Source organism: Stylophora pistillata, chromosome 4 (assembly GCF_964205215.1).
Source record: "Stylophora pistillata chromosome 4, jaStyPist1.2, whole genome shotgun sequence".
In the NCBI taxonomy this organism is placed as follows: domain Eukaryota; kingdom Metazoa; phylum Cnidaria; class Anthozoa; order Scleractinia; family Pocilloporidae; genus Stylophora; species Stylophora pistillata.
Window position 1 is genome coordinate 32612763 of NC_142522.1, and position 21780 is coordinate 32634542.

At 36.0% G+C, this 21780-nt stretch overlaps 1 protein-coding gene and 2 long non-coding RNA genes across 5 annotated transcripts; 2 read left to right on the forward strand and 1 right to left on the reverse strand.

Moving 5' to 3' along the window:
• Positions 1 to 1856: 1856 nt before the first annotated feature.
• On the forward strand, positions 1857 to 3277 carry LOC148733392 (uncharacterized). The gene is made up of 3 exons (XR_015999619.1): positions 1857 to 2150; positions 2358 to 2518; positions 3026 to 3277. It is a non-coding gene; the product is annotated as an uncharacterized LOC148733392 (long non-coding RNA).
• A 1012-nt stretch (positions 3278 to 4289) lies between these two features.
• Positions 4290 to 5781, reverse strand: LOC148733393 (uncharacterized). Of its 2 annotated transcripts, none has more exons than XR_015999620.1 (3): positions 5516 to 5781; positions 5148 to 5308; positions 4290 to 4801 (listed from the first exon to the last, which is right to left on the reverse strand). It is a non-coding gene; the product is annotated as an uncharacterized LOC148733393 (long non-coding RNA). The 2 variants fall into 2 exon arrangements; XR_015999621.1 differs by having other exon boundaries at positions 4290 to 4640; positions 5516 to 5778.
• Positions 5782 to 5889: 108 nt separating this feature from the next.
• On the forward strand, positions 5890 to 20872 carry LOC111324497 (uncharacterized). 2 transcript variants are annotated; one of them, XM_022928069.2, is made up of 6 exons: positions 5890 to 6031; positions 6378 to 6486; positions 13780 to 14581; positions 16425 to 16658; positions 16983 to 17075; positions 17810 to 20872. In XM_022928069.2, the coding sequence occupies exons 2-6, from the start codon at positions 6457 to 6459 to the stop codon at positions 18262 to 18264; spliced, it is 1614 nt and encodes a 537-aa protein (XP_022783804.2). In that variant the 5' UTR covers positions 5890 to 6031; positions 6378 to 6456; the 3' UTR covers positions 18265 to 20872. The 2 variants fall into 2 exon arrangements, with proteins under 2 accessions (XP_022783804.2, XP_022783803.2); XM_022928068.2 differs by having other exon boundaries at positions 5892 to 6122.
• The last annotated feature ends 908 nt before the right edge of the window (positions 20873 to 21780 follow it).

The following is a 21780-nucleotide window of genomic DNA, read 5'->3' on the forward strand; positions in this document are numbered from 1 at the left end:
AATCTAGGTCCTTTTAAGTTATTTGGCCTTTTCTTAACATTTCCATTTTTTATTCTTCACCAAAGCATGAACTAACAAAATCCAGCTCAGAAAAGTACTGTCGTGATTCGATTTTGCACCTTGTTCCAATAAGCACTGCGCCTCCACCGCATTGGTGTTTGTTAATACCCTGATTCCATTAAGCGCCCCTATACCAATGGTTTATTTTCGAATTACTTTTCAATTAGTATCTTTTTTAAAGCGACTCCCGATGCTCATAACTTGCATGTGAATAAAAACTTGTTACCATGTGAAAGAATTTCTTTCACGTGATAACAAGTTTTTATTCACATGCAAGTTAAACTTATTTTCTCAAGAATGGTTGAGCACCAGGCCTCCTTTAAAAAAAACATAGAAAAAAAAAAGTAACCCAGACATGGCCTAGTGCGCCTCTACTCGGTTTTAGTCATAGCTCATCTTTATTGATCACTGAAAACCTTATACCAATAACTTCACCTCGGTCGCTCAACTAAAAATTATGTCCTCGTGCCCAGACAGTTCCTCCAATCGAATGATCTCACCTTGGGGTGATTGCTTACCTGGTCGTTCTGGCCAAGGTGGATCAAGGGATAATAAGTCCGTTTTCCAGTCTTCTTGATCCTTTTCATATAGACATCGTTGTTTTGTACATTATGCCGTTTACCAAAAAAGAGTTAAAGCGCCTTGGGCAATCGGCAAGTAATTCATGGCAGTCTCCATATAGACTCCCTGTTACCCAGTCTCCATATAGACTCCCTGTTACCCATTCTCCCTGTGTACCCTGTGTACCCTGAGTACCCTGTGTACCCTGTGTACCCCTGTGTACCCTGTGTACCCCTGTGTACCCTGTGTACCCTGTGTACCCTGTGTACCCTGTGTACCCCTGTGTACCCTGTGTACCCTGTTTACCCTGTACACAGGGTACACAGGGTACACGGGGTACACAGGGCACACAGGGTACGCAGGGTTTACCCATTATACGGGAGTCCCCCCCAGGATGATTGGTCGGTCAGTTCAAATTGAACGTTGTGCACGGTTACGTCAAAAAAGCCAACAGAAATTCAACAAATGGTTCCCCAACCATTCCACTTCAATTAACTACGCTCTTTTAGGGGTACAAAGGAAGAAATTAAGAGGATAATTTGACGATACTTATGATTTACGTTTCTTTTATTTGTTACAATTTAATTACAGTTGCAAATCATTGTATCCCGAAATGACTTATGACATAACAAAATGTCGAGGTTGGAATGTGGAATTAATGCAATTCAAAATTATGTTTACCCTTGATTAAAAACCAGATTAATATAACGCGAACTTTTATGAGTGATTTGTGGCAGCTAGCTAATGTTTTGTGCGTATTGCAAAACAGTTTCCACTTTATATTCAATCAGATGAAAACACAGGCCACAATGTGTGATCAACAAAGTTTATTGTTTTACTAGGCAACTGAGTACTACACAGACAATTAAGGGGTGTGTTGCCCATTGCCCATCATATCCTCGCGCGATTTTGTTGCCTTAAAAGATTATCTTGAATTTCACACAATAAGCCTTTAAAATTATTATTTGGTTCTTAACAATGAAAATTGTTTCAAAAGCAATAGTTTTTTCTAAATACACAGGGTGCACAGGGCGCACAGGGCGCACAGGGCGCACAGGGCGCACAGGGCGCACAGGGCGCGCAGGGTGCGCAGGGTGCACAGGGTGCACAGGGAGAATGGGTCACAGGGAGTCTATATGGAGACTGGGTAACAGGGAGTCTATATGGAGACTGGGTAACAGGGAGTCTATATGGAGACGGCCAGCAGAGAGGCATTTTGTCTGCGCATGCGCGAGCGGAATTAGTTTGTCGCGTTCGGCGCCATTTGTAGAGTTTTCGACGCGTTTCTGCGAGGTTTCACTGGACGATAGACACCTTTTTGTAATATTTTGTGAATATGGATGAAGGAGTATGACAAGTTCGCCAACATTTCTAACTCTGTGGATACTCATGGTGTTTGCTGGCTCTTCGGTTGAGGATATTTTAATGATCAAAGTGCGAACAAAACGCGAAAAAAGCCCGAAAACTTTAAGTTTGAGATTTGAGTTACTGAAGATCAATATGTACACATGAGACAACAAACCTTGAAGGTTAGTCTTAAGATGTTGATGTTTTATTTTTGTGAATCACAAAGTTGTCTGTGGAGACGATCGTGAGATATTTGGTCCGAGGAAAGATAGAAATTTAGAGTTTGATATTATTTTACTTCAACTTCAAAGTAAAATTGCGTTAAGTTTGAGGTGGCCCCCAAGCATCAAATCACTTTAAATAACATCGTCTTTTCCTTCTCTTTACAGTCATATAGGACACAAGGCTTTAAAAAATGTTCCAGCTTCAGGATTAAGTTGCTCTAACTACAACCCTCGGCGAATTATTTTTCGGGAGGTTTTGGTGGATTTTTCAAGTCATGACCCAAAACCGTCTTTGGCCTTTTTGCTCTCTAAGTCTGTTGAATATGGTGGGTAGGCATGTGTCTTAACAACGGTTATGGTCTTACCTCAATCAACTACGGTTTTGGCTTATTTTTTTACTGTGTTTTGGAGGTAATTTTTATTGTTGCCTTTTCGAGCTTCATGTGCTAACTAAAGGAAAAACTTCGGTAAAACTTATTTATCAGTTGGCCCCCAAATCCCTTTCTATTGTCAGTTCATTGTTTATTTATCTAGCTTTCGGTCTAACTAGTCCATTAATCTCAAAAAAATGCGTGGGCTTTGTCTCATGAGTAAAACTGGTGCCCTTTTCTTCGTGTTCATGTGTTATTCGAAACGAATGTCGTCAGCTGTATTCTGTCCTGTTCATTTCAGTAGAATGCTTTGCCTTGCGAAATGAATGTTGAGTCGAAGTGCACTATGAATTTCAAACCAGTTGAGTTATATTTCACTTTGCTGTATGTGTCGTGATCAAGAAATTCTCATTTCTTAAGATTGATGATATGAATTAACTTTTATGTTCTCTTCTGTTTAAGGTAATGTGAAGTGACCCAATAATTGGTAGTATAGACAGAATGGTTGGCAGTGACATTTACTGTGGCAAGCTGTTATTCAAGAACTTGTCATTATTCCCAGAAGCTTACTACTGGTTTAAATTTTTAGTCTTTTGTTCTCTGTACACAACTTGCCTTGACTAATATGCTATATGGGAGTTATGTCTACTTTATTTGTAAAATTGGTAAAATTACCAATAAAATTTCCAATAAAGTTTTCAGAAGTTTTGTCCAGATTTCATTGAAAATGAATGTGAGGAGTGATCAGTCATATTCCTTAAGAGTGTATAAGCTTCCAGGATGAGAGCTTGCTCACTGATACTATCAGCTGTACAGGTTCTCATCAAATTGTTAGATAACTCTCGTAATTTAATAGGTTGAAACGCAAGGTTGCGGAAGGTGTGATGTTTTTGGGCAGTTTGTGGGCTTTTACATAGATCAACCAGAGAGGCATTTTGTCTGCACTTGTTCAGTAAATTTCTGTTTGAAGTGGATAACTGCTGCTACATGCCTGTGTGGGTTTCCCATGTAAAAAGTGAAGCAGGAAAATGGATTGGAAAACAATAGTGGAGCGAGTTCTTGAGACAACTTTTCTTGTCATTTTTCCCTCTGTAACTTAAACGGAAGCACCCTAGTCTTAATATGGTTGTGTGGTGTGAAAGGAAGTCACATTGATTGATTTTCCAAATGCAAAAGCGTGTACAATTGAGTTCAATTCCTTTGAGTGTTTTAGAGCTTAAACTGCTAGTGCAATGTATTTGCAAAAAGTAAAAGTTCACAGAAGGTTAGGTTTTGGTTGAAAAGTTTTTTTAACAAATCACAACTGAATCAATTATTTTCCTAATAAAAAATATATTTGACTTCATCCATCCTTCTTACAGCCCAAAAACATCACATACACCTTTTGCAACCTATTAAGTTATGAGAGTTATCTGACAATTTCGTAAGAACCGGCACAGCTGATAGTATCAGTGAGGACAAAACCCAAACTTTTTCCCAAGGCTTGTATCCCCTGGAAACAAGACTGATTAAAGTCAGAATAAAATAACGAGGAGAGTTTTGCTTTTTTATGAAAATGGATCATTTACACGTATTAGATTTTAGAGAAATAAGACTGAAGTCAAAAGGAGACTATGATACCGCATTTTAAGTGGTAATGAACACCAACCTGGCTGCTATGTTAAAGAAATTTATAGACATTTGCCAGGGGGTTTAGCTGTGACAATTTTACAGGAGACAAATCATGTATGAATCACTCAATAAATTTATTAGCTCTCATCCTGGAAGCTTAAACACTCTTAAGGAATATGACTGATCACTCCTCACATTCATTTTCAATGAAATCTGGACAAAACTTCTGAAAACTTTATTGGAAATTTTATTGGTAATTTTACCAATTTTACAAATAAAGTAGACATAACTCCCGTATAGCATATTAGTCTAGGCAAGTTGTGTACAGAGAACAAAAGACTAAAAATTTAAACCAGTAGTAAGCTTCTGGGAATAATGACAAGTTCTTGAATAACAGCTTGCCACAGTAAATGTCACTGCCAACCATTCTGTCTATACTACCAATTATTGGGTCACTTCACATTACCTTAAACAGAAGAGAACATAAAAGTTAATTCATATCATCAATCTTAAGAAATGAGAATTTCTTGATCACGACACATACAGCAAAGTGAAATATAACTCAACTGGTTTGAAATTCATAGTGCACTTCGACTCAACATTCATTTCGCAAGGCAAAGCATTCTACTGAAATGAACAGGACAGAATACAGCTGACGACATTCGTTTCGAATAACACATGAACACGAAGAAAAGGGCACCAGTTTTACTCATGAGACAAAGCCCACGCATTTTTTTGAGATTAATGGACTAGTTAGACCGAAAGCTAGATAAATAAACAATGAACTGACAATAGAAAGGGATTTGGGGGCCAATTGATAAATAAGTTTTACCGAAGTTTTTCCTCTAGTTAGCACATGAAGCTCGAAAAGGCAACAATAAAAATTACCTCCAAAACACAGTAAAAAAATAAGCCAAAACCGTAGTTGATTGAGGTAAGACCATAACCGTTGTTAAGACACATGCCTACCCACCATATTCCACAGACTTAGAGAGCAAAAAGGCCAAAGACGGTTTTGGGTCATGACTTGAAAAATCCACCAAAACCTCCCGAAAAATAATTCGCCGAGGGTTGTAGTTAGAGCAACTTAATCCTGAAGCTGGAACATTTTTTAAAGCCTTGTGTCCTATATGACTGTAAAGAGAAGGAAAAGACGATGTTATTTAAAGTGATTTGATGCTTGGAGGCCACCTCAAACTTAACGCAATTTTACTTTGAAGTTGAAGTAAAATAATATCAAACTCTAAATTTCTATCTTTCCTCGGATCAAATATCTCACGATCGTCTCCACAGACAACTTTGTGATTCACAAAAATAAAACATCAACATCTTAAGACTAACCTTCAAGGTTTGTTGTCTCATGTGTACATATTGATCTTCAGTAACTCGAATCTCAAACTTAAAGTTTTCGGGCTTTTTTCGCGTTTTGTTCGCACTTTGATCATTAAAATATCCTCAACCGAAGAGCCAGCAAACACCATGAGTATCCACAGAGTTAGAAATGTTGGCGAACTTGCCATACTCCTTCATCCATATTCACAAAATATTACAAAAGGGTGTCGATCGTCCAGTGAAACCTCGCAGAAACGCGTCGAAAACTCTACAAATGGCGCCGAACGCGACAAACTAATTCTGCTCGCGCATGCGCAGACAAAATGCCTCTCTGCTGAGACGGCCATGAATTACTTGCCGGGCAAACATGTAATGGATTGCAGACGGCCTTTTTTCAACGCGGCTTATTCATAAAGACATGCGTATTTGTAGCCAATCAGAACAGCAAATACGTGAGGTGGGGAATCCCCGATCTTCTGTGAAGACTCCGTTTTAGGTCACTAAGCTGCTCCAAGCAAATGCCTGGTAGGTGTCCTACGATTTGGGGGTTTTTATGTTAACACTAAGAAAAGTGATCCTTGAAGAATATTGGCTGAAGAGCTGGGCTCTAAAACTGGTCAGTATATTTACCTTTAAGATGAAACTTTCGTGAACTTGGAGTATGTGGAAAGTTTCCGAATTTTCAGCAACGCTCTTTGGGTCTGCGCTGTCGAAATCTTCTTGCGTTTGTCACCTGTGATTTCGATCGCTAGCTCAGTGGACTGCGATGATAACAACAACAGCAACTTTATTTGATATGGTTATTTTTCAGAATTGAGTTCACCATTTCTTAGCTAATCAAGCTGTTTTATTCTGTTTGATTCCAAAACAGCCCGGTATAATTTTACGCTGAGTCACCACTTTTCATTGTTACTGCGTCACTTGTTTGAGCTCATTCGTCTCCCCAAATCATGAAGACAGCAATGATTATTTGGAATTTGGTGAGAAAAATTCATTTGAAGTTTGTATTTGTAATAACCAGGGATATATTAAACAACAACAAACATATGAAACATATGTATGAACTGCGGTTATATGTATGAACTGCGGTTAAACATATGTATGAACTGCGGTTATGAAAATTTTTTTCAGGTCTGATTTTCACTATTGCTCAAATAGTGCTTTACTGCGAAGGATCGTGCACATATACAGGGATATATTGTAGAGAAGAGGCTGGATCGGAGTAATTTCGGCGCACTTGCTGCGTGTACGCACGTAGTAGTGCTGGTCGACAACACCTAATTTCTGCTTTGTTGTATGTAGTATACTGTCGCCAAGGTTTCTGCTCAGAGTTTGCGATTTCAACAACAGTGAAAAACATAAATTAAATCTCTATACTAAGATTTAATAGATGACATAGTGCACAGTTTAAGTAATTAATGCTTGAAGAGTAGTAATTCGTACGTACTTGGGTCGAATTAATCATAAACATTCCGTAATTCCGCATTCTTCGAAAAGTTTTCCTCGACAAGCAATACCCCATCTTTTTTTTCTTAATTTGAAAATAGGGAATAGAATAGAATAGAATCTTTATTTATACACGATAAGAATTAAAGCTAAAAAGCTTGTGGGGTCGTGTACTTAACAAAATAGTATCTAGCCAACCATTGATTATACTAAGACACATTTCAAACTAAATAAGAAACTATAATACAATAAAACATTCAATTTCCTCTCAACTTAAAAATGCTTGTAATCAGTTAATCTGTTCCTAGCCGTCGAACCTGATAAACTAGTAAAAGTAAAGCTTGTGAAGTGATTATTTCCCCTGAGTAGCCTCCTAAGATTATAAAGGGCGAAACTACCAACATTTTTGACATGATGGTTAACATAGTTCCATAGCACCGAACCTCTATATGCTAAAGAGTCCTTTAACAATCTATTGTTGAATCTAGGTATGGTTATTGCTTCTTGGTCTCTTAGTGAATAGCTACATTCCTGCCTCCTGAATATGCAATTAATTAGAGACTGAGGTTGTGAAACTTTACTTACTCTATAAAAAAGGTTAACTATTTGAAATTTGTATTCTAAATTGATCGTATCCCATCCTAAAACGTTGAGAGCTACATTAGATTCCATATCTTTGGATAAGTTGTAGACAATTTTTGCTGCTCTATAGTGAAGTTTCTCAATTGAGTACAGAAGATCCGAATTTGTACATGAACCCCATAATATAATACCATACTTCACAGAAGGTATAAATATTACACTACAATAAAACTTTAAAATGACATTTTTGGGCTAGACCCTTGAGTGCTTTAATAAGTCTATTTTGTTCGCAAAGTTTTTCTTTAGTTCTAGCATATGCAGTATCCAGGTAAGCTTGTCATCTACAATCATTCCAAGAAGATGCGATTTTTTGACATAGCCTAAAACAGATTTACCCAAAAATATTGGAGGTAGCGGTCCTATAATGGTTGGTGTACTAATTAACATGACTTCAATCTTAGCCAGGTGAGGTGTTAAGCGATTCTCTAGGCACCGCCTGTAGACCTCTTCCAGAGCACAGTTCAAGGAAGCAATCACTGCATCTGCAGATTCTCCAATGCTGAAAATTGACGTATCGTCCGTGTACATAAATAAACAGGGATCCCGTGGTGATTGCGGCAGGCAGATCATTAGTGAATAAAGTGAACAAAATAGGCCTAAAACTGATCCCTGTAGTATACCATTTGTTACTGGTAACATGTCAGATTTGACTCCATTAATCACAGTGTACTGCATTCTTCCCCTCAAGTAGGCCCTAATCCAATCTAGCAACACTCCTGTGATACCGAAATTATATTTCAGCTTCTTCAGCAAGATTTCGTGTGATACGCTCTCAAATGCTTTTCTGAAGTCCATAAAGGCTACTGCGACAACATTACCAGAGTCTAATGCTCTCCTCATATGGGGTTATATGGAAAGATTTCTATATAACCCCATACCAATCAAAAACACAGTCGAAGTCCCAAAGGTGATCTGTTGTTTTCACTCTGTTTTCTTTTATCCAAGAATTATATGCATAATGTAGCATGGGGTTATACAGAAATCTTACCGAAAATAGATTCCCTTGATTCCGTTAGATGTTATTCCAATTTGTGTCCTTTTTTGATAAAAATCGTGCCGATGCTACATAGAGACATTAGAAAAATGTGTCAAAAGAAAATTGGCAACTCATTACACTAGTTTTAGCTAATTCTTTGCCAGTTTTTCATGATCAAGCAACTGTCTGGTTGTGATGTTTTCTGAGCTGAGCGGCTTACCTATATCTTGGTGTCCATCAATATTAGGTTGATTACATTGCAACCTTTTACAGTAACCTAATTTCTTGATATGATTAGCATGAGAGACAATACTATGGTTGGCACACACCCTAATGCTGTGATCTGATTGGTGCGAGATACATACCCTAATGTGGCGATCTGATTGGTGCGAGATACATACCTAATGTGGCGATCTGATTGGTGCGAGATACATATCCTAATGTGGCAATCTTATTGGTGCAAGCAACATACCACTCAATACCCTAACATTGATTAAAAAAATAACTTAATAAATACCAAAGATAGTTTAATAAGCCCCCAGGGGGTCTTATTTATTTCAGGTATTTTATGGGTGTGGCTTATCAGAGGGGGAGGGCTTAATGGCGAGGGAGCCTATTAATTTAGCCAAATGTTCACCACCAGGATACAATAGGATATGATGTATCATATTTATTCAAAAATTGTTCTCATTTTACATTTTTTCATTCACCATATTGGTAGAGTCAAAATTGTCAGTTAAGTCTGATGAGTTGTATGATTTGTCATAATCATCTTGTAAATCAATATTCTATTGATGCCCACACGATAACATCAATTAATCAATCACCATAATCAATTTTTAATGACAAACTAAAATTACAGTACTGGAATAAATTGATCATACTTACAGACATAAAGAGTTATTTTGAATTTTTGTATTTTAAGGGGAAGGGGTGGGGGGGCTTTAAAATAAATTTCTTTCTCTAAAGAGGGGGGGCGGCCTATTAGAGGGGGGGCTTTATTAAGGATTTGCAGTAGCGTAGTATGTAAAGTGAAAGAAATTTGACAGATATGGAAACCCTAAAATGTTGGGTAAAGAAAATAGTTTTCAATTTTAAAGTAGGATTTAGGGCCAAACCTTGAGTAAAATTTATCAGTCCTTACAAAGTATATGAAAGATCTCATGTATCGATAGAAATTACCATGACTTGATAACCTCTTCCAAACAACTTATCTTCTCAAGTGATGTCACTTTAATTTCTGTCAATTAATCCACACTTATGTGTTATGTGTGATCAAGTTAGGTTCAGTTTTGTAAAGAAAACAATGCACAAAATGCAATTTAATACACACAAAAAATTATTATTAAAGAAAAAAGGGCAAAAGAAACTGGTAGGAATATAACAAATCAACAGTGTTCAAAATTACAAAATATCAATGAAAGCTTTTTAGTATACAAAGCAACAAAATTATTACAATACTAGAACAAAATACTCAAGGTGAAACCAAGAGAACAATCACACAATCAACTCAAGACTTAATGATAATCAATTGATCAAAAGAAGTATACATCGAGGAACAAACAAAAAATTTCAGAAGTAAATAAAATGGAGCAAACTAATTTGACAAAATAACAAGATAATTATATGTCTAAATGACAGAAATTTAGCTTAATGGGGTGCAATTCATAACTTGACTTCTGTCTTAGAAACAGGCCCTTTAACAATGTAAGTGATGACAACTAAGAAACTGACAAAGGTTATAAATTGGATCCATACATTATGATCAATATTGCTTATGAACCAAATGCAAAGCAAATTAGCACAATGAATAGCCAAACAAATCTTAGTGAAAGCAACACAATTTAGCATAATTGGTGCTCAATAACAGAATAATATGCTACTCGTAACAGAAGCTAATCTTAACAGAACTCATTCTCTCAAGTTCAAATTACTGTAAACATGCCAAACGTGCTGGAGGTTAACTCAGACTTGACTTGGAAAGGGCTAGCTTCAGAACAGCTGCTAGTGTGAAGGCTTTTAAATGCAACTAAAACTAGCTACTTACTATTTCTTGATGTCCTAACACTAAAGTCAAACCCCCTTTGCAACCACCTCTCTTAAACAACCACCTCTTGTTAGTAAACAATTTTTCAAAATACCAAATCACTATAAACGAAACCTTGCATAAACAACCACTTATCATAAGTGTCCACCTCTCATAAGCATCCATTTCTTATAGGCACCCACTTCTCAATATTTGTGTATAAATAAATAAATTTTAATAGCTAACACAATTGCTGGTAACCCAATAGTTTACATTGTGTTTACAATTTTTAATTGCTCCCATAGGTGACCACAAACAATCAAATTTATCTCTCACAAGCAGAAACAAAACAATTGTTTCCACAGATGTGGAGCCAAGTTTCCTTCAGTGCCCTTGTAAATTGTCCCAAATGCTGTGTTAGATAAATTTTTGGATACAAAACAATCACCATCAGTCTAAATGTGTGGCAGACAGGCAAGTAGAAACCTGTAGGCTTCAAGGATGTTCTTATGCAATTTATTAAAAACCCAAATTCACATCAAACTAATTCAGTAAAACAAAACAAAATAAACACAAATAAATGGGAATGACCATAAACTATACCTGGTGAATAATTCAAAAGATACAAGATAACTTTACACAAATGCTACAAGTGTGAATTAACTAATAGAAGTACAATGTAATATTGCAATTAACCAAGTGCTAACAGGAAAGTAAGCTAGAATACAACCTAGGGCTATATTAGAACCAAAGAAAATAGGCAACTTAGTATTGTGAAACTATATATAAAAACAATAAAATAGCTACTACACAGAAAATGCTCTTAGAAAGTACAGCAATCGAGAGATGAAGTTATGTTAAAAGTTACAAGGTTTAAGCACAAGAACTCAAAATTATTAAAAAAGAAGTCTATCTCAAGGATGAAAATAGAACAGAAGTGATGTAACTATGCAAACTAAACTTGAGAACCAATAAGAAAGTTACTTGATGCTTGTTGCAAAAGCAACTCTTATAAAGCAATAGAATAATATATATGTCTTGAAAACCACTATGCATAATTCTACAAAAAAATGGTATTTGACGACCCAAGAACGATTAGGGCAGGATTCCCAAGTAAAAGATTCAAGGTTAGAAAAATTTCAAAATAATGAAGTAAACACAGAAAAACATTATTTTTTCAACAGATAATCCAGACCTAGAAATTGCTAGACCTAGCTATTATGACCTTCTATGTCAAAGCTTAAATGAACGAAGTGAATCCGTGGAACCAAGCTAATATAGAACAAAAACTAGAAGAGCAGTTTTCTATATTAATCAACAGTTGTAGGACAGAATCTAAGTCACTGCAATAAACAGATTGAATTTACTACAAAATATGCAGGATTATGCAAAAATATGCACCTACAATAATTGACTTACAGAATTGTGAATAAGCAACAAAAATGTTCCAGAATATCACTGATCAAAACAAATGAGAAACCTTGTAAAATGAAAGAGTAAATTTTCCTGGATTCCAACGACAAATGAAATGTGAGATTAAAGCAAAACGTAAGCTAAATCTACTAAATCACAAGCAAAATCATGCATAATTGACGCAGTAGAGTTATTGTATAATGAACAAGGTCGAAAGGCTAAACAGTAATAAACAAACTAAGTGATTCTACCTTCTCGGAAGCAAGTTCGACCTTTATCCTCTTCTTGCTCTGTTGTTTCAGACTCTTCAGTTCATAAAACTCAACTGAACTTACTAAGCCCTCCCCTCTTTATACCAAAGCAATGGTCAGGGAAACATGATTCAGCATGTACCAAAATATTTGTGATCGATTTGATTTGCCAACCCAACCTAGCTACTACTTCCACAGTTAAACAGGCAGGAAAAGATTTTCTTTATATCACCTGATTATCTTAAGGCAGTAAATAATTTGCTGAAAGGTAACCACAAAACCCTGGTCCAGCTAATGCATTTTAGTGCTCATCTATGTGTGGGACGCAAGGAGGCATACCTAAGCAATGCCTGAATTTACCTAAACTGGAACTAGGGGAGGTCCTGGACATAAAATTAAGAAGCAAAGCAGTGAAATCTTTGAATAATTAGAAATATTAAAAAGTATAGTATATGTCTATAGTGACCCTGTACGTCACATTAAGATTTTCCTTCTTGAATTCTCCTCCTATAATTAAAAGTTGTTGGACAATGACAGGTTTCAATAAGCACTTATGAAAGAATCTGGTCACCGTATGCAAAATACCCAAAATATGGAGCCCTTGTGAGTGAAGCTCCTGTAAAATGACTTCCTCCTATATGCAACCACCAAGACTTGATGTTATGAGTGGTCACTTTTAGGAGGTTCAACTGTGTATAACATATCATGTGACTCAAAGCTTAAACATGAAATGGGCCTATAAGCCACAATTCCTACTCCAAAAATCCTACTTGCTCACAAGCTAAATGAAACAGGAGTTCTTTATTCATAGCAGGATACCTGTTTACCTCAGAGGAAATGACATATTGACACAATTTAGCTGATATATCCTGATATAGCAATTATAAGTAATTTCAAAGTACATCTAATGTCACAGCCTGTGAATTTTATGAGTGATATACCACCACCAATCCAGTACCAAAGTCTCCTTACATTTGAAACTTATCCGCTTTTCTCCAGGTTTCAGCTAAGTCCCCCTCCACTCCCCCCCCCCCCCCCCGTCACAGCAACCCACAGGCATTTGACTGTAGCTCATGCCTGGGGGTTGGTCTAGGTTTTCAAGCTTGCTTAAAGTGTAGAATATCACAGTTGCTAATCTTGTCTTTAACTTAAAAATTGGGTGAGGTATTTACATGGACACAATTTTTGCCTTCAGGTTGGGAGTTTGGTCAAACCAATCTTAAAAAGTTCAAATACAGGGTGGGGGTGATGTTAAAGCTTTGAATAGATTTACTTATAGGTTGCTGAACTGAGACAGAGCTTATGTTGGCAGTTTGAATGAGAAGAGAAATCTAAGATGGACCCCATTTTGTCTCTTTTTTTGGCCACTATCATTCCATCCTCTTCTATTTTTGGAAATTAAGTTATTTCTCATTTCGTGTCCACTTGCACCAGAGACAACTTTTTACCTTCCTTGTTGAATGTTTGTGAACACTTTAAGTTTTCCTTTTAGATTTGACTAAGAACCTTCTTTTTGCAGGTGTGTTTTATATCCATTTTTGCTAATTTTGGTATAGCAACTACAAAGCGTCGCAATCCAGGGCCTAATGAAATAGAGAGAGTAATTAATGAGACACACTCAGTCATGTGGATTTGCAAAAAGGCAGAATGTCCTCCAGGATTAGGACTAAATGTACACTGTGGGACCAGCATACCATTCAGCATGCCAATCAAGTGTGTCTCTTGTGTGGAAGGAGTAAATTTTTCAGACACTACTCATTCCACCTGTAAAGGTTGCAAAATATGTGGCAAGAATGAGAAGAAAACTGGAAAGTGCACCTTAGAAGAGGATACCACAAATTGTTCAGGAATCTGCTACAAAGGATTTTATATGGATGCAATCAGTGGTGAATGTCATCCATGCAGTGATTGCTGTGGACAAAGTGACAAATATCATGAAAAACAGTGCGAGGACTCTGGATTGCCTAGTAGCAAACAATGCAGGGTACATAATTTAAAATGTTTTGAAACAACCACCAAAAGCTCTGCTGAAAGCAAGGACCATGACAAAGACCAGAAAGGTCTTGAGGTATCGGAAATTGTAGCTATTGGGTTTGGTATAATTGTGTTCACAGCCATTGTCATTTTTGGGATCCTTATTGTTCGCTATGGCTGGGATGCGATCAGAAGTACCTTTGTAACATTTTTTTGTTATTGCTGCCATCTTGAAGCATCAAATGGCCAAGGAAACACAATGTATTTTGATGGAGCAGATGGCCAAGTACAGAGATATGAGCATGACCCTGAACAAGGCACAGGGAAGAGCGAACACAATTTCACAGGTGAAGACTTGTCATTTAATGAAATAGACAATGCACCATCTGTTCTCCACACTATAACCTCAAATACAAGCTCACTTAAGGGGTGTCACGAAAACTAAGACCTAAGACCCAAGACCCTAAGACCCCTCGAAAAATAAGACCTCGAGAAAACTAAGACGGCCATCGAAAAACTTTTGGGTACGGGATATTTTAAAAGAAAGAAGTCAAGTTGATCTTTACAACCTGGACATAGTTAGTAGAGCGAACTATGACCTGGAGGAGCTACAACTTGGGAGATCGTGAATTTTACATGGGGTGTTTGCATGCAGGCTATTGGGCTGCAAAATTAAACGTTGAATATAGATAAGTAAACTTTCTGCTGCTAGATTTACACTGTCTACTTAATTCAGAGAGAAAAAAGTGAGCTGTCTGTTTTGCTTTTCACTACACTTTTAATTAGTGTGGACGGGGCCTTTTATAATTATGCAAATATGATGGTCTAATCAAAGTTCATGTAACTTGACCCCACTGACCTAAAGTTTTGTGGACCATAACAAATCCCCTATGACAAGGCTAGACCTCCTCCATTAAAGGGTATAACTGGACAAATCACAACATATCCAATGTCCTAAACATATTATGGAAAGATACAAAAGCCCATCCACGTGAAAGAAGATGAACTGAGCTGGTCATGAATTGTTGTCCTTTTAACACTTCACTGCTTACTACCGGAAGTCACGCACAAGAGCCACGATCGGAAAAACTGATCTTAAAAATTGTGGTTAAAGTTTCCTGAGAATTGAAAACAAGCTATACTTATTTTAGCAGAATACGTTAAAATGGCCTTTTGTTCAACACATCAAAAGCATTCCCTACTGCGCTGACGTAAGTCACTGTTAATTATGCACTCGGTAATTCAGGCCCCGTCCACACTAATGTGTAGTGAAAAGCGAAACAGAGAGCTCACTTTTTCTTTCTGAATTAAATAGACAGTGTAAATCTAGCAGCGAAAAGTTTACTTATCTACGTCCAATGTTTCACTTTGCAGCTCGGTAGCCTGCATGTAAACACCCCACGTAAAATTCATGATCTCCCAGGTTGTAGCTCCTCCAGGTCATAGTTCACTCTATTAACTATGTCCAGGTTGTAAAGATCAACTTGACTTCTTCTTTCTTTTAAAATATCCCATACCTAAAAGTTTTTCGATGGGTCTTAGTTTTCGAGGGGTCATAGTTTTTAAGGGGTTTTAGTTTTCGAGGGGTCCTTGATCTTAGGTCTTACAGTTTTTGTGACACCCCTCACTTAAGTCATCAGAAATACATTGCATAGAAACATCAAGTTTCTTTTTTTGATGCAGGAGCATCTGAATGACTCAGAAGATAAATCTCTATGAAATGAAGGGGAAGAATATGTCTTCATTGGGTTTAATGCCAGTTGTCAAAGAAACCTTAAAATGTTGTTTTCTTTTTCTAAATTAGGAATTGAAACTTGTTCTTATGAGAAAAATAGGAATACCTATACTGGTTACATCATGAATCCTTTAAAAAATTAAGAAAGAGGATCATTGTCTCAAAACCTGAAATTACATACTTTGATCGACACTTTTTTTGTTTCTTTTTTTAAGGTGAATTATTTGGGCAAGAGTTGTATCAGTTTGATTCAGGAAAGCGTAGAGTAAAGAGACTAGTGAGTAGGGAGGGTGTTGGGAGGCAATAAAATATGCTTATTTTTCCCTAGTTCTCCTCTCCCTTTATTCTTTTTTTTTTTTTTATCATACTCACCAGCACCTCCCTAGTGTACACAGTATCACTTCCTGTAGAACTTCCTCAATCTTAAAATAATTTACTTCACACTTTTGTTCTAGGAACTCCTGAGAGGACTACTGACCCAGAGTTATCAGACTTGCTAGATCAATACCAAATACAGTTTCGACCTCCAGCTAAAACAGAGAAAACCCAAAGAGGATTCTCTCGCTCATTTTCACATCCAGGAGCTCTTAATCCCATTCTCCAAAAGGAAACATCAAATTCCAATTGTATCCCTCTCCAGTGTTTTGGAAGTCCAAAACCTAAGAAATTACTATGGAAAAGAGAATACAGTAAGTTTTTTGTACATTTTTATAACTTAAACTTTATAGTTAATTGTTTTGGAGATGAAAAGCATGATTATATGGATTATAAGATTATGGATTATGTGTAATTGTAAGTTAAGATAATATTATTAATTCAGTGAGATTTTTGATCAGCAATACTGTCATGTTGGTCTCATATTGCATCCTTTGGTACTTCCATTTTTCGTAGTTAAGATAAAAATTATTTCTTCCTAAGAGACTCTGACACATTGGAAAAACTTACCATGTGATTTATAAAAAATTCAGACAGTTTCTATATGTTTTTTTTTTTTTTTTTTTTCATTTCTACAGGTCTTGTAGCGGCTGAGCTTTCAGATGAGGCTGTCTTTACCAGGAATTCCTCAATGTCCACTATTGCCAGGGTTCAACCAGTGAAACCAGAGAGTGCGTAATTTTTTTTCTTTGACATGAGGAGGGGGGCCTTAAAGTGAAGGGACATTGAGGCATGGCTTTCCCATCTTATGCCACCTATTTCTATACTCACAAAAAAAAAAATGGGCAATATAGTTATATTTAACAAGCTCTCAACTGAGAAATCAGGGCTAAAAGTGGGAGTTAGCTTATAATGCTCTTAAGTAAGCATTGCAGACCTTTTTTTTTGTGAAAAAGAGCAATACTGCTATTCATATGCAGTAAATGGATCAAGTTCTTTGTGTTTAGGCCATTTGGCTTGTTTTAACCAAATACTTTCCCCTACTAGTGTATTATAGATGACTTCACTTAAGCAACATTTCAGATTTTTTAAATCTTTCTTATTATTTCATATCATTTTTTTTTGTGTGATTGCCATTAAGAGACTATGGGCAGGAGCTTTATTTTAAGTATAGCCAGCAGCTTGGTCAATCAATGCTAATTCACTTATTTTGTACAATGTTGGGGGGAAAGGAATGAGACTTGAAATCCTCGTGATGTTTTTAGAGGTAATATTACATTTCATTAAGTTTTATTCCCAGCCACTGAGGTTGGCTGGTCATTTTTACTGTGGCGTTATTTTGGGCAAGATGCTTCATTCTCACTGTGCCTCTTCGATCCACCTAGAGCAGAACTGCACTGAGAAACCAGTTACTTGTCAACTGATTTCTACTTTTAACAGTCTATGTTCTTTATTAATTTCATAGGATTTGCCAAATCATTAGTGAAAACTCAGCATACTTCAACAAATGGCCTCTATCTTGCTGTAACAAGTGAAACCTCTCTGAATGGCATTCCACAAGATTTCCAGAATAACCTCTTGAGCAAAAAGATGTCTTCTATCCCATACAAATATTATTCAAGGATCTGTGTAAAGCTTAATATAAAGCGTTTTGCTTTTGATGACTTTCGCCTTCTTGCAGAAGAGATTGGATTTACCCGAGATTTTATTTTGTGGTTTGGCCAGTTAGAAAACCCAACTGATCAAATAATAACCAAGTATAATACCCAGGAGGGTAGCTGTGTTGGCAAATTTCGGGAAATGCTTGAAGGAATGAAAAGGAGTGATGTTGTAGATATAATTGATGAGTGGGTTCAGTATGAATGGTTGAAACAATGTGATTCCTCAACAGTAAATAGAAGGCCAAAGACATATGTTTGACTTTGTTTAGATCAAGTTTGTTTAAAGTGTTTATAGTGACAATTACATGTTTAGATCATGTATGTTTAAATTGTTTATAGTGACAATTACATGTTTTTTTTTTGCAGAGTCAGTTTGTAAACCATTGAAATTCATGATCATCTAATGTATCTTTGTGTATAATTCATTTAATTAGGCTGATTTATGGTTAGTACATTTTATGTTATCAAATTGAACTTTACTTGGAATTTTTTTGTTTTTGTATATTGGGGGTTTTTGTTACCTCCTGAGCCTTTTTAGACCAAAAATGATGCTGGCATTTTACTAATTAGTTTATGGTATTTGCTATTTGGTAGTGTGCTTTGGGAAAGATGCTTTGAAAATAAAAAGGGGAAAAAAGCTATATTGTATAAGGTACTTTGAGTGAGGTGCTTTAAAAAAATTGCACTATGGTATTTGCTATTTGGTAGTGTGCCCTGAGCAAGGTGCTTTTAAAAAAAGAAACTGCTTTATGGTATTTGCTATTTGGTAGTGTGCTTTGAGCACGGTGCTTTAAAAAAAAAAGGAATTGCTTTATGGTATTTGCTATTTGGTAGTGTGCTTTGAGTAAGGTACTTTGAAAAAAAAGGGGAAAAAATTTGCTTTATGGTAGGTTAATTACTTCCAGCAAGGTGCTCTGAAAAAAAAAAATTGTTATTTGGTAGTGTGCTTTGAGGAAGGTGCTTTGGAAATAAAAGGAAAAAAATCTCTACTTGGTAGTGTGCTTTTAACTAGGTGCATCTAAAAAAACCAAATAGCTTTATGGTATTTGCTATTTGGTGGTGTGCCTCACAAAAAGGAAATTGCAATAATTGTTGTGTACATTGAGCAAGATGCTTTAAAAAATGAAATTGCATTATGATATTTGCCATATGGTAGTGTGCTTTGTGTAAGGTGTTTTAGAAAAAATTGCTATGTGGTATTTCCTATTTGATAGTGTGCTTTGAAAAAAAAGAAATTGCAATATGGTATTAGGTATTCAGTAATGGGCTTTGAGCAAGGTGCTTTTGAAAAAAGAAATTGCTACATGGTATTTGCTATTTGGTAGAGTGCTTTTAGCAAGGTGCTTTAGAAAAGAAGAATTTGCCATGTAGTATTAGCTATTCAATAGTGTGCTTCTAGGAAGGTGCTTTAAAAATGAAATTGCTTTATCATATTGCTATGTGGTAGAGTGCTTTGAGCAAGGTGCTTTAAAAATGAAATTGCTTTGTCATATTGCTATGTGGTAGAGTGCTTTGAGCAAGATGCTTTAAAAATGAAATTGCTTTATCATATTGCTATGTGGTAGAGTGCTTTGAGCAAGGTGCTTTAAAAATGAAGTTGCTTTATCATATTGCTATGCAGTAGAGTGCTTTGAGCAAGGTGCTTTAAAAAACAAAATTGGGTTATTAGTATTGGCTATTTGGTAGTGTGCTTTTAGCAAGGTGCTTTTAACAAGGTGCTTTCTGTAAGTTGCTATAAAAAAGGAAATTGCTTTATGCTATTTGCTATTCAGTAGAGTGCTTTGAGCAAGGTGCATTAAAAAAAGAAATTGCTATTGTTGTATTTGCTATTTGGTAGTGTGATTTTAGCAAGGTGCTTTATTAAAAAGAAAAAAATTGCCATATGTTATTAGGTATTTGGTGGTATGTTGCTTTCATTATGTTGCTTTAAAAAAGATTTTAAAAAAATTGCTTAATGGTATTAATTTTGCTATTTGCTACCTATATAGTGTGCTTTGAGCAAGGTGCTTTAAGAAAAATAAATTGCTATGTTGTACTTTCTATTTGGTAGTGTGCTTTTAGCAAACTGCTTTTAAAAAGAAAAAAAAAAAGGAAAAAATTCCCATATGTTATTAGCTATTTGGTGGTGTGCTTTCATTATGTTGCTTTAAAAAAGATTTTAACATTGCTTAATAGTATTTGCTATTTGCTAGTGTGCGTTGAGCAAGGTGCTTTAAAAAAATGATAGCAGAAAACACTTCAGTTTGTCTTCAGATATTTTTCAAATGATTAGGCTATTTTTTATGTGCACAGTACTGTCAAACTAATAATGCTCGGAAATTATTGCATGAGATGTGTATTATGTGAAATAAGCTTGATAAATATTTTTGTAATCCAGGACTAATTCTAATGCACAAAATTAAGAGTAGTAGATATCTTTTGCACATTTTCCTCAGTACACATTATGAATTCTGATAGAGTATGTATATCGCATATAGTTTCGTTAATTCTGGAGAATTTTTTGCTACATATTTTACAGTGATATAACTAAGCGTGAATTTTGCAAGGCAAAGAACTTACTTGACAATGATTAAGAATTAGTGCTATTAATTAATTAATTGTAGTTATCGTTTCTATCAGCCATTTTACAAGTTCTGACTTTCTTTAACCTTCCATTTAAAATTTAATATTTATATGTAACCTGTCACATGTAGAGAAAAAGTATTTATTTTTTTGCTTAAAACCAATATTTATAACCCGACAGAGAAATTGGCTGTTCAATAGGAGTAGATTTATTGCATGACTAAGTGCATTTGGTAATGTGGGTATCTTTTTTAAGGGAAACTGAAATAGCTATCAGTGATGTGCACAATAAAATTTTTAATGAATTTGAGTGTCTATCTCTTATTTTATACCTTGATAAGTGGTTAACAAGGTGTTCCTGCTAATCACAAATAGGCCCGAGTTCCTCAGATTTTCTTTTTCTGTTCTTTTTCTCCGGGTTCTTGGCATAATTGTCATGGATTTTTCAGTTGATTCTGGATTTCAAGATTCTATCAAAATATAGAATCTTTTATTTTCTATCCCAGTCAGGAACCTTAACATCTTTGGCTGTTAAAATTTCCTCATTCTTTATTAGAGGTAATAATATTGATGTAGCGAATCTTTGCCGAGCATAGAGAAGGGTAAAAATGCCAAATCTTAATTTAAAAAAATTGGAGATAATGATAGTAGTGCAGACAGGCCAATATATCTGAAGAGGAAGAAAGTTTTAATTGTTAAAATTATTCGGAATGAGGGTAAAAGCTGGCTGTTCCATTCCTCCGCTTTAGGTCTTGTCTCGGACACAAGACTGTGCGAGATAATTTTAAGCGCAATCAGTTTTCCCTTTTCATGAAGTGCTACCCAGAGTACTTAAAAAATGTCAACATTACAAAGACTGTGAGTTGGTTATGATGAAGAGGAAGGATTGGCGTTGAATGGGAGCTGAAAACGAAAGAGACAGATAGAAGGGTGGGGTTAAATTCGACAACTGGCATTTATAAGATTGGCATTTCCTGTTTTAATTACCACCATCAATATCAAATCTAGAGAGTATAGTTAAATTGTTTTTCAATTCAACACTTGTGTTCATCGTATGATGCCTTCTCCCGCGTGCTTCCTCTTAAAATAATTTGCAAACTTTGTCACAAAGTATGGTCTCTCCGTGGCATTTCATCAGTGTTCGAGAACTCGATGTGACAATCACTCATGACTAGGTAATCCAGCGAAGTATAAGTGGTCTGACGTATGAACA

Excerpts from the sequence above, each read along its gene's own strand:
- LOC111324497 (XM_022928069.2), top strand. The coding sequence starts at position 6,457 with ATGAAGACAGCAATGATTATTTGGAATTTG. Across the intron at positions 16,659-16,982 it reads ACTATGGAAAAGAGAATACA|GTCTTGTAGCGGCTGAGCTT; the intron begins GTAAGTTTTTTG and ends TCATTTCTACAG. Across the intron at positions 17,076-17,809 it reads TCAACCAGTGAAACCAGAGA|GATTTGCCAAATCATTAGTG; the intron begins GTGCGTAATTTT and ends TTAATTTCATAG.